This window comes from Hyla sarda, chromosome 10 (genome assembly GCF_029499605.1).
Source record: "Hyla sarda isolate aHylSar1 chromosome 10, aHylSar1.hap1, whole genome shotgun sequence".
NCBI classification, from domain to species: Eukaryota; Metazoa; Chordata; class Amphibia; order Anura; family Hylidae; genus Hyla; species Hyla sarda.
In genome coordinates, this window is record NC_079198.1 from 89890211 (window position 1) to 89903419 (window position 13209).

The following is a 13209-nucleotide window of genomic DNA, read 5'->3' on the forward strand; positions in this document are numbered from 1 at the left end:
TTGAAAAAAAAAACACCATTTTGTTGTTTTTTTAGTGGCTTACGTTTCTATGCAGTGCACTTTTCTGTAAAAATAACACCTTATATTTATTCTGTAGAATTTTCTCTGTAGCATACAGCTGCTAAAAAGTACCAAAAGGATTAAGATTTTTTAATAGAAGTAATTTACAAATCTGTTAACTTTCCGGCACCAGTTCATTTAAAAAAGAAAAAAGTTTTCCCCTGGAGTACCCCTTTAACCCCTTAAGGACTCAGGGTTTTTTCGTTTTTGCACTTTCGTTTTTTCCTCCTTACCTTTTAAAAATCATAACCCTTTCAATTTTCCACCTAAAAATCCATATTATGGCTTATTTTTTGCGTCGCCAATTCTACTTTGCAGTGACATTAGTCATTTTACCCAAATATGCACGGCGAAACGGAAAAAAAAATCATTGCGCGACAAAATCGAAAAAAAACGCCATTTTGTAACTTTTGGGGGCTTCCGTTTCTACGCAGTGCATATTTCGGTAAAAATTACACCTTATCATTATTCTGTAGGTCCATACGGTTAAAATGATACCCTACTTATATAGGTTTGATTTTGTCGCACTTCTGGAAAAAATCATAACTACATGCAGGAAAATTTATACGTTTAAAAATGTCATCTTCTGACCCCTATAACTTTTTTATTTTTCCACGTACGGGGCGGTATGAGGGCTTATTTTTTGCGCCGTGATCTGAAGTTTTTATTGGTATGATTTTTGTTTTGATCTGACTTTTTGATCACTTTTTATTCATTTTTTAATGTTATAAAAAGTTACCAAAATACGCTTTTTTGGACTTTGGAATTTTTTGCGCGTACGCCATTGACCGTACGGCTTAATTAATGATATATTTTTATAGTTCGGACATTTACGCACACGGCAATACCACATATGTTTATTTTTTTTTTTTTTTACACTGTTTTATTTTTTTTATGGGAAAAGGGGGGTGATTCAAACTTTTATTAGGGAAGGGGTTAAATGACCTTTATTAACACTTTTTTCTTACTTTTTTTTTGCAGTGTTATAGGTCCCATAGGGACCTATAACACTGCACACACTGATCTCTCATTCTGATCACATGCGTGTATTAACACGCCTGTGATCAGCATTATCGGCGCTTGTCATTCGTCGATCGGACACCGAGGAGGCAGGTAAGAGCCCTCCCGGTGTCCGATCAGCTGTTCGGGACGCCGCGATTTCACCGCGGTGGTCCCGAACAGCCCGACTGAGCAGCCGGGATACTTTCAGTTTCACTTTAGAAGCAGCGGTCAGCTTTGACCGCCGCTTCTAAAGGGTTAATACCGCACATCGCCGCGATCGGCGATGTGTGGTATTAGCCGCGGGTCCCGGCCGTTGATTAGCGCCGGGACCCACGCGATATGATGCGGGATCGCGGCGCGATCCCGCTTCATATCGCGGGAGCCGGCGCAGGACGTGAATATACGTCCTGCGTCGTTAAGGGGTTAAGAGGTTAAAAAAAAATGATGGACCCTGAACGGGTCAGAGTACAACAGCAGTGTGAACCTAGCCTAATACAGTGAATATGAGGGCTGTTGATAGGTGCTCAAAGCAATTGTGACTTTTTGCCGTGCATAGACTGGAAATTTCCCCATAAGTGAAGAGCAAACTGGTAAGGCCATGCATTTGTAATATTACATGGTGACCATGTAGGAGCTGGGTCTTTTAGCACAACATTTTGTTGGCAACTATTTTCTCTTGCTCATGGAGTACAGTCTCTTTCTGGGGACATCTACCTAAAATGTATGTATGTCCTCGAGGAAAGGTACACAGCTACAGGTATAGCTAGACAGCTTCAGTACTCTTAAATAGCACGGTAATTGGCCAATTACATATTTTCAATAACAATACTAATGCATTTGGAATTAACCTTTACAGCAGGAAATGAAACATAAATGTTTCATTGCAAAACACAAAACGATAGGTGATTCTGTTACCAAAATGTTTCTCCTCCTGCACTTAACAGACTGCTTGTCCCGTATTGCTAATTCTAACTTAAAGACCATTCAGCCGCTGCTTAATTACAAACAATTTAGCTGTGCAGACATACATCAGATTTTCAATTATGGCACAGGGACTTCCCAAAGATATAATTTTACACCTAGAATACAGATTGGAGTACTCTACCAAACATGAAGCATTCCACTTATTTGCTGCTGGGTGTTTGGGGGAATCATCTTTTATAAGTATGTATCTATGTGTATTCAGGAAGCATACATAGGATTGAATGAATACATGAGAGCAATATAAAAGGAAAGAATCATGCACAAAAACTTTTCTCCTATCCGCAGGATAGGGGATAAGTTTTAGCGCACAGGGGGTCCGACCGCAGGGCCCCCCTCGGCGATCACCTGTATAGGGTCCTATCTCCCTCTGGAATTGGGCCGACACTCCCCCTCCATATATCTTCATGGGTGAGCCGTACTGCTATCTTCGGCTCTCCCATAGAGATATATGGAGGGGGCATATAATCCCATGTACATACAGTAAATGTATCCCTCCATGTACATTAATGTAATCTATGTAAATAAATGTATTCCTTCATTAAAAAAAAAAAAAACTTTCCACTAATCATACCTCCCTATATACACATACGCATCCATCCACATTAGTAAATGTAACCCCTACATTTAAAAATACTGTATTTCTTACTATGAACGGTACATACAGGAAACTGAATTTTTATATAAGGACAAACTGAATTGTACATTCTGACTAAACAGTTTACTTAACACATTGAAACATACAAGTCAACATATGGATGATGATTTGCATAAAGGACTTTATCCATGTGTATATTTTCCTTCCTCCTAGACTAGAGATTATCCACTCTTGAGGGAACTTAAACAGCTGTGCTCACCCTTATCCTTCCTCAAATTTAGTTAACCCCTTAAGGACCCGGGGTTTTTCCATTTTCGTTTTTTCCTCCTTACCTTTAAAAAATTAGAACTCTTTCAATTTTGCACCTAAAAATCCATATGGTGGCTTATTTTTTGCGCCACCAATTCTACTTTGTAATGACATCAGTCATTTTACCCAAAAATGTACAGCAAAATGGAGAAAAAAAATCATTGTGGGACAAAATTGAAAAAAAACGCCATTTTGTAACTTTTGGGGGCTTCCGTTTCTACACAGTACATTTTTCTGTAAAAATGACGTAAGTCCGTAAGATTAAAATGATACCCTACTTATGTAGGTTTGATTTTATCGTACCTCTGGAAAAAATCATTAACAATATATTTTTATAATTCGGACATTTCCGCACGCGGCAATGCCACATATGTTTATTTTTATTTACACAGTTTTGTTTTGTTTTATGGGAAAAGGGGGGTGATTCAAACTTTTATTAGGGAAGGGGTTAAATGATCTTTATTCACTTTTTTTTCCACTTTTTTTGCAATGTTATAGCTCCCATACTGCACACACTGATCTATTACATTGATCACTGGTTTCTCATAAGAAACCACTGATCGATGATTCTGCCGCTTGACTGCTCATGCCTGTATCTCAGGCACTGAGCAGTCATTCGGCGATCGGACGCCAGGAGGTAGGTAGGGATACTCCGGCTGTCATGTATGCTGTTCGGGATGCCGTGATCTCACCGCGGCGATCCCGAACAGCTCCCTGAGCTAACCAGCATGGTTTTACTTTCACTTTAGACGTGGCGTTCAACGCGGCCATGGTCCCGCGTTATAGATCGGGAGCGGACTCATGACGTACCGGTACGTCATGGGTCCTTAAGAGGTTAAAGGAGTACTCCCATGGAAAACTTTATTTTTTTTAATTAACTGGTGCCAGAAAGTTAAACAGATTTGTAAATTACTTCTATTAAAAATCCTTCCAGTACTTTTTAGGGGCTATATACTACAGAGGAAATGCTTTACTTTTTAGATTTCTCTGATGTCATGACTACAGTGTTCTCCGCTGACCTCTGCTATCCATTTTAGGAACTGTTCAGAGCAGCATATGTTTGCTATGGGGATTTTGTCCTGCTCTGGACAGTTCCTAAAATGGACAGCAGAGGTCAGCAGAGAGCACTGTGGTCATGACATCAGAGAAATCTAAAAAGTAAAACATTTCTTCTGTAGTATATAGCCCTTAAAAAGTACTGGAAGGATTAAGATTTTTTAATAGAAGTCATTTAAAAATCTGTTTAACTTTCTGGCACCAGTTGATTTAAAAAAAAAAGTTTTCCACAGGAGTACCCCTTTAAGGATTCAAAGTTATCATGATAGAAATATAATACCAAATCGTAATACACAAGAAAAACCCTCAACAAGCTGAACTTTTTTTCACCCATGGATAACTACGCTTATAGACACATACAATTCTAGACAGAGTATTGCAACATCTTGGGTATTTTTAATAAGCTGTTCATCTCAACATAACAACCTCAAGATACTTACAGTCAAGAGGAAATGTAAGGAAAGACACATAAGTGTCTATCATGCTATGAAATAGTTTTCTAATGTACATCTACTATACATTCATGTTTTCCTTCCTGCCTGCAGGTGGAGGAGGGGGGAGGGGTTGGCATGGTTGATAAGCAATTATTGTGGTGAATAATTAAGAGGATAGGACATAATATATATGATTTCCCTTTCCTCCTCTGTATGAGAAAAAGATAAATAAATATATAAAAAAATATATATACATATAAGTGGAAACAAATGGAGATAGAAGAAAACACCAGCAAAAGCTCCAGTTTTGTCTCCACAGGTCTCCCAGAAGCTTCGTGGAACTTTTTGGCAAGTCACATCAACTCTATGTTCGCAGAAGCAAATATGAAGCAGACAAAACCAAAAAAACAACAACCCTGTGCCTATTGTGAAGCATGGGGAGGCTTGGTTGTGATTTGAATCGGTACAGAGTACAATGAGATCTCAAGACTATAAAGACATTCTGGAGCGAAATGTGCTGCCCAGTGTCAGGAAGTTCGGTCTCAGTTGTTGGTCATGGGTCCTTCAACAGGATAATTACCCAAACACACAGCTAAGAACACGAATGGTTTAGAGCAAACCATTAGACTATTCTATGAGTCCTATTGAACATCTCTGGAAGGCACTAAAAACCATAATTTTTGTCCAGGCCAATTTAATTATATTAGTTTTTTAACCCTTTAATGACCACGGACGTAAATGTACGGCATGTGCGGAAGTGTGCATGTTAAAATAGGTGATCTGAATGCCCGCAGCACTGCCGCAGGGATCCAATCATCTGTAATGGCAGACAGTGGTCCCCTCACCTGCCTCGGTCTGTCTTTCCGGCATCTTCTGCTCTCGTCTGAGATAGAGCAGACCAGAGAAGGAGATAGGCGATAATACTGATCAGTGCTATGTCCTATGCATAGCACTGAACAGTATTAGCAATCAAATGATTGCTATAGATAGTCCCCTATGGGGACATAAAAAGTGTGAAAATTATTATTTTTTTATTTAAAAATGAAAAATCCCTCCCCAATAAAAATGAAAATTGACAGTTTTTTCCATTTTACCCCCAAAAAGCGTAATTTTTTTAAATTTATAAACATATTTGGTATCGCCGTGTACGTAAATGTACGAACTATCAAAATATAATGTTAATGATCCTGTAAGGTGAATGGTGTAAACGTAAAAAAATAAAAAAAAAGTCCAAAAATGCTGCTTATTAGTCATATTTTATTCCCCAAAAAATTCATAAAAAATTATCTAAAAGTTTTATATAAGCAAATGTGGTATCGATAAAAAGTACAGATGAGCCCTCATACCGCCCTATATACGGAAAAATGAAAAAGTTATAGGTTGTCAAAATAGGGCGATTACTGATTTCTGATTTTGTATTAGATTACTGATTTTGTACAAAAAGTTTGAGATTTTTTTTAAGCGGCACAAAAATAAAAAAGTATCTAGCCATAGGTATCATCGTATTGACCCACAGAATAAAGAACACGTCATTTTGACCGTAAAGTGTACAGTGTGAAAACAAAACCCACCAAAATGTGCAAACTTTTCCTCCCTTAAAAAATAATTTTTTGGGTTCGCCGTACATTTTATGGTAAGACGAGAGGTTTCATTACAAAGTTCAATTGGTCACGCAAAAAACAAGCCCTTATATTGGCCTGTAGATATTTTTGTAATATTTGTTGAAACAATAGTACCTATTTAAATATTTCCTTGGCATACATATATACTGCAGCTTATAGTGTAAGAAAATTACTGTAAACAGCACCTGTATTTAGCTAATAGCACAACCAGAGCAGCCACTGAGGAATTTAAACCCTTACTTCTAATATTCCCTTTTATCTGAATCACCCTAGTTGAAACAGAGAGCAATTTGGACAAAGCATAAATACTGAGAAATTGCTCAAACTGTAATTTAATATATACGAGCAGTAAAGAGCTACAATATCTTTCATATGCCAGGGTAAAATAAATCTCTCATACCACTTATTAAGACAACACACTGGTATTTAAAGTACCCTGTATTTCTGTGGTTTCCTCCCAAGCAATTCACATTTTACCTTTTATCATGACCAAGAACGTCTGCCTAAAACTCACATTTTTATGCATTTGATTTGCCGCTAGTAAAGAACAATCAGTGATGAAGTCAGTTGTGTTTGCTCTTTTGGAGAAGGGTATCAGAGCACAGCAGATCCTACTGTCAAATCCGTTCCCCCTACGGAGTGAAATTTATCCTGAAACTAGGCCACTGTACAAGTGTCCATTAAGCTGCTTAATATAGGCAGAGTCTCATAAGTACCCCAATGGGCTCGTAAGCCTTCCAACGGATTGACAAAGCATGCTGTTCATTTTCTTTTTATAAAAGGACTCATTAAAGTCTATCCTATATATTTGCTGATGGCCTAGAATTTTTTTTTCTGCAGCATTAATAAACTGACACTACAAATGCACCAGCTCACTGCAAACAAATACACATTCTTTAAATCTACATAACAGAGGACTATTTTATATTAATACAATAACAAAGAACAACCTGCAGTTCCCTGGAGCACCACTATTCAAGTAAAAAGCCAAGGGATCAATAGACATATTTTTGGGTTAAATTAGACCCCCCACCAATCTTCAAACTAAGGTATATTTTACAGATATGGCAGAATATTAAAGGGGTACTCCGCCCCTAAACATCTTTTAAGTTGTCAGTTCGCCGGGGTCCCGCTGCTGGGGACCCCCGGTATCTCGGCTGCGGCACCCCACTATCATTACTGCACAGAGCAGACTCTATGGGAGGGGACGTGATGGCCGCCACGCCCACTCCCATTGATTTGCATTAAGAGGACGGGCTGTGACGTCACAAGGGGGCGGAGCCGTGACGTAACGATGCTCCGGCCCCTGTATTGCCCGTCATTAAGCACGGAGCGAGTCTGCTCTGTGCAGTAATGATAGCGTGGTGCCGCAGCCAAGATCCTGGGGGTCCCCAGCAGCGGGACCCCGGCGATCTGACATCTTATCCCCTATCCTTTGGATAGGGGATAAGATGTCTAGTGGCGGAGTACCCCTTTAAGACAGTAGTGAGCTTATACATAAAGCCAACAGTGATGTCTACAACAAAAAATCTCAAAACTAGTGCAGCTGTGACAGAGATGAAAAATACTATTGGGTTAGGTTTCCACACAGGTTTTTCTCTGGTGTTTTTTGAAAAACTGCCACTGCAGTTTTTGAGCCAAAGCCAGAAGTGGATCCAGAAGGAAGGAGAAGTGTAAGTAATGCCTTTATATTTCTGTTACGGTGCTGGATGTGGATCCTACTAACCTGTGTGGCGATGACTCAGACCGTATCGGGGAGCGGAGTCTAAGGTGCCACTGGTCTTCATTAGAGCCCGCCACAAGGCAGGATGGGCTTGCTGCAGGATGGGCTTGCTGCGGAAGGTGACATCCAGGTCGCTACCCTCGACACGGCTCGACCACACAGGGCAAGACGAGGTTCGAGAGGATGAGGCAAAAACTTAGCAGGAGTTCTGGGCAGGTGGCAAAGGTACATAGTCAAATAACGTAGCAGGAAGGTCTGGATACACAGGAAGAGGCAAACAGGCAAAAGGAACACTTAAAGGGGTATTCCGGGCAAAAACATCTTATCCCCTATCCAAAGGATAGGGGATTAGATGGCTGATGGCAGGGGGCCCATTGCTGGAACCCCCCGCGATCTCCCTTCAGCAACTGCATTCTATGCAGGGCTGCGTCTCCAGTTTTGGAAACCTCCGGACCGTCACACCCCCTCCCATAGACATGAATGGAGGAGGAGTGGCGTGACTTCAAGTTCCCAGTCCCGGAGGTTTCTGAAACTGGAGACGCAGTCCCGCATAGAATGCGGGTGCTGCAGGGAGATCGGGGGGGGGGGGGTCCCAGCAGCAAGCCCCCTGCGATCAGACATCTTATCCACTATCCTTAGGATAGGGGATAATATGTCTTTGCCCGGAATACCCCTTTAATCTCAGTCTAGGGGCACTGAAGATCCGGCAGGGAAGTGGGGGAGGTGCTGGCATAAATAACAAATGGGATGGACCAGACCAGGGCTGTGGAGTCGGTAGATAAATGTTCCGCCTCCGCAATTTTTTGAACTTCCGACTCCTCGAGATTAATATACGAATGTAATTTATACATTCCTTGAAGGAAAGAAAGGCAACATACTCATCAATAGTAAGGGAGAAACAGCTAGCCTGTCGCTGCTACTTCACACACCTGTGGATTATTACTCAGGTAGACACAATGCAGCAATAGATTCACGTAAGCAGTGGAGGTGCAAGACATGATAGAAGATACAACACTTATGCACAAATCCAATAAAGAAAGAATTAAAGTGCACTCGCCCACGCAAACCCCCTGTATGTCGTCTCCTTGCATTATATCTTTTTGTGACAAGAAATAAAGTAACGAAGAAGCAGTCAACGTGGTGAGTGCACTTGAATTCTTTCTTTATTGGATTTCGACATACATGTCATTATCACAGGACTACTGGCTAGGAAGCCAACAGTCTACTGTATTGAACAGTTTGAGCCCACCAAGTTCTTCTAAGCTCTTCTAGCAGAGAGAGGTAGTTGGGCAGAAGCTGCTGCCTTCTCCTTTTTGTGTGCTGATCAGCTGCTGAAGATAGGGCAGTGGGAGGATCCAGGAAGGGGCATTTATTATAAAACATGATTTCCCTTGTAGAATCCCATAGTCATTTTTAAAGTTTAAGCTAACAATCGGAGTTTACAAGTTTTTATAGTCTTAGCTGAATGACAGCAGTTTTTCTAATAGTTTATAGCTTCAGTCTTGAACTATTAACCCTCCATTCCCTTCACTTATACAAGTGTCTCTAGTCCTGCAAAAAACATATTTACTTAATCCCTTATCAGTGAGAGGCTAGGTTACCCATGGGTTCCCTGTAACAGCAGAACACAACACTATGGAAAGTATAAGTATTGCCGCTCCTAATTGTGCGTACGTGTTCTTTTTTGCGGTCACGTGAGGCACTGCATGCATTGGTCTTTATTCTTACAGTAGAGAAGTCATTAATTATAACTTTTTGTGAATTGGGACATCTAAATTTAGTAGGAGTCGGAGTCGGTGCATTGTTTGCCGACTCCGACTCCAGGTACCCAGAATTTCATCCGACTCCGACTCCACAGCCCTGGACCAGACACCAATTAGTGGTGCACTGGCCCTTTAAATCTAGAGAAGGTGGTGAAGCAGAGAGCCAGCAGGAGGTAAGCCACGGGCTGCGATTCGCATGCGGCCGCGTGCCGCGATGCGAATTGCGGTCCCAGCAGGAACGGGAGATGGCAGGAGGTCACGGTCGGGGTGCGGGACAAGAGCGCTCGCCGTGACAATTTCCCATTCCTTCTGAATACACTTCTGGCTTTGGCTCAAAAACTGCAATTGCAGTTTTCAAAAAACGCCTGAAAAATACCTGTGTGGAATCCTAGCCTTACAGAGATAAAAAAATAAAAAAATTAAAAAAAAGCTCTGTGACAGAGAAGAAACATTGCCTGTTCACATGGACAAATAAAAGACACTTTGCTTCCATTTTGTAAACCTTGTCAAGCTGCAGCATTTTGATATTATTATTTATGTAGTATCTGTCAAGCTTTAGAAACTAGAACAACCAAATAATTTCTGCTGATCAGCTGATCAGTCTCACAGGCAAACAGCCATGGTGTCCAACACCTTGCAATACTACACCTTGCAAGGCTATATGCTCATATATATGGAGGAGGAAGAAACAAAGGGGGAAGTTGAAACATAATATTCAATTAAAATAACTTTCAATGAAAATGATTAATTTGTTTTTTGTTAACAAAGTTCTGTTCATTAAAATAAGGAATAAAAGCTGCCAAGTCAGTTCTTGGCACATTCCTCGTATGGAGGGGTAATGTGGCCTGGATTGTTTGTGCAAAAAGTAGCAATTCCATGTATACTGCCTCTGATTAGCGCTCAACTTTTTTAAATTGCTTGGTCTAGAATCATTGTTAATTTTCTTATCAAAGGAATACCTTTTTAATTATTGGCTCATGTGCATAGAGCAATCCAATGTAACACAGGGTGTCTTCAGTGTTTTATTTAATCACTTGCACATGCTCCTAGGCACTTAAACTTGGGGAAGGAGTAAACAACAAGGAAACTCAACCTCAGGGATTTCAACCTTGCAGAACATTGAGCTGTGAGCATGTCACTTTTTATCTCTTTTCATGCTGATAGGTTTAGATTGTGAGCCCCAAAGGGGACCGGGACCAATTTGAGTGTACAGCGCTGTGGAATCTGTGTGTGCTATATAAATAAAGAGACTCCCTCTAAATTTCCTCCTTCTGACAGCCACTACTAGACTACTAGAAGAGACATAATTCATGCTGAACGGACATATACACATTGACACATAAGGGAAACAGATAGGAGTGGTTTAGACACAAACCGTATCACTACAAACAGCATGCACACAAGTGAACATTTATAAATAATATAGAGCATATTCCCTAGTGTAACAACAATATAACCCCTAGGGGTTAAAGGAGTACTCCGGAGCGCTGGTACTTAAAAAAAAAGTTTACCTCATCTGATAGCTCTTTCAAAGACCTTTCCAACAATACCTCATTTGTCAAATTTGGCCCAGCCATTCTCTTGTAATTGCCACCTGTAGCAGTAAGCAGCCATGTCATAAAGACTACATTTCCCATGACTCCCTGTGCCAGCTTCCTGTTAGCTGCTGCTCCCTCCCCCCCCCCCCAAGAAATTATAATAAATTATAATAAAGTGACGCCCACAGCTCCTTCCCTTGTGGTTATCTCCACCCATCCCCCTCCTAGCTCATCAGCCCTCTCCATGTGCCCACTAGCCAAATGATCCATGTGCCCACTAACCCACTGATCCACCCATCCATGTGCCCACTAGCCCACTGATCCATGTGCTCACTAGCCCACTGATCCACCCATCCATGTGCCCACTAGCCCACTGATCCATGTGCCCACTAGTGCAGTGTTTCCCAACCAGGGTGCTCCTATCGCTGCCTACGTTAGCCCTACGCTATTTGCGTAGTACTGCGCATGTGCAGAATAAATTAACTTTGGGGGAGCAGCCGACTCTGGGCTGGGAGGCCGGCACAGCCCGCAGTGACTCATGGGAGCGATGAGTCACCGGGCAAAGATGACGCCGGATCGTGAAGAAGACGCGGTCAAGCGTCATCAAAGGACCCAGCTTCCGGCCAGATGGAAAAGCGAGGAGAAGTCCGGGAAGAAGCCGACATGGACAACGTGAGTATATCACAATGTGATATAACTTTTATTAATGCTTCATTTTCCTGTTTCTTCATAAACAGGTTGCGTCGGAGTACTCCTTTAAATAGAACCTCTTTGGTACATGTGTTACAAATAAAACGTAACTTTTATTATGTGTATAAAAAATAGCAAAAAAAAGGTGAGAAAAACACGTTAAAAGCACTTTCCCAGTTGTGTCACTCTAAAGTTGTGGAAAATGTCATTCCCGGGTCAGAGTTTTATTTCTCCAGCGCTATACACTGAAGCACCTTGACAATATATTTACTTCTCTGCCACAGTGGATCCAGGCTATGGGGGATCAATGTCCCCCAATATCAAACAGCCACCTTATAGGTTGGATATTACTGTTGCCAGGCTTATATAACATCAAGGTGGTATTAGTGCATATCTCCTCTCTACTTTAGCACCACTTATTTAAGTGGTAACTACACAGACGTATTCCTATCAGTTGTAGTGGCTTGGTGGATAATCCAGATATTAGGATATCAACGTCCGACAACCCACTGTGCACCGTGGGCACGGACTATTTTATGGCTCACTAGCCTTTCAATACATGACCCTATATGTGATCATTTTATATACTGGACACAATGGAAATGCAATTAAAACACATAACTGTCACAGTTATGTGTTTGACAATTGTGACTGTTATGTGTTTGACAGTTATGGGGTGTGTTTTAATTGCATTTCCATTATGTCCAGTATATAAAATTATCACATATAGGGTCATGGATTGACACAATACTGGCCATTTATCTATATATAGCGGGTGAAATAAGAATTGAGCAATTTTTCTGACTAAATATATTTTCAAATGTGCTTTTGACATATGTTTCTAACAACCCAAGTATTCCATACATACTAAGAAACTAAAACAAATAAGCTAAAAAATTAAGTTGTGAGTAATAATTGTAAAATGACACAGAAAAAAGGATGGAATATATGAAGAAAGGGAGGTACAAAATGGAATGGAAGTCCAAGACAAGAGTTATTAAAAAGCAATCCAATTCTTTGGCAGTGTAAAGTGGTATCAGCTGGTTCAGTCCCAACTGATGGCCTACTAAAAGGTATCTTTGCCAAGGTGTCAAGCAAGACACATCACATTAGGACACATTAGGAAGATAATGGGATTTGTTGTTGACGAATCCCGTTATCAAATAATCTTCCAATTCGTCTGGGTGCCGGCGGTCATAAGACTGCTGCGGGCGCCTGGCGGTCATAAGGCTGCTGCAGGCACGCGGTCAGATGCTAGGCCGCACCGCTGCAGCCTCTGTTAAAGTCCCTGTCCCACCCTCCGCTGACCCACTGCTCAGAATCACGCGTACTGCTGCTTCTCTGTTCTCCTCCCCTCCCCCGCCGCTTGTGGATGCTCTGTACATTGTGCCTCTATTTTATGGAGCCTCAGCCTGGCCTGGAGGACCTCACCT

General features: G+C 41.2%; 1 protein-coding gene across 7 annotated transcripts in view; it reads right to left on the reverse strand.

Annotated features, from left to right (window-relative positions):
- NCAM1 (neural cell adhesion molecule 1) overlaps positions 1-13209 on the reverse strand; it is a 457028-nt gene that overhangs the window by 346238 nt on the left and 97581 nt on the right. The window contains exon 1 of one of the 7 annotated variants that reach the window (XM_056544806.1): positions 7789-7864. The exons of the other annotated variants lie outside the window; for them this stretch is intronic. Within the exon in view, the coding sequence (XP_056400781.1) occupies positions 7789-7849 (61 nt within the window). The 5' untranslated portion in view covers positions 7850-7864. Of the gene's footprint in view, positions 1-7788; positions 7865-13209 lie in introns of those variants that run through there. 7 annotated transcript variants of the gene reach the window in all.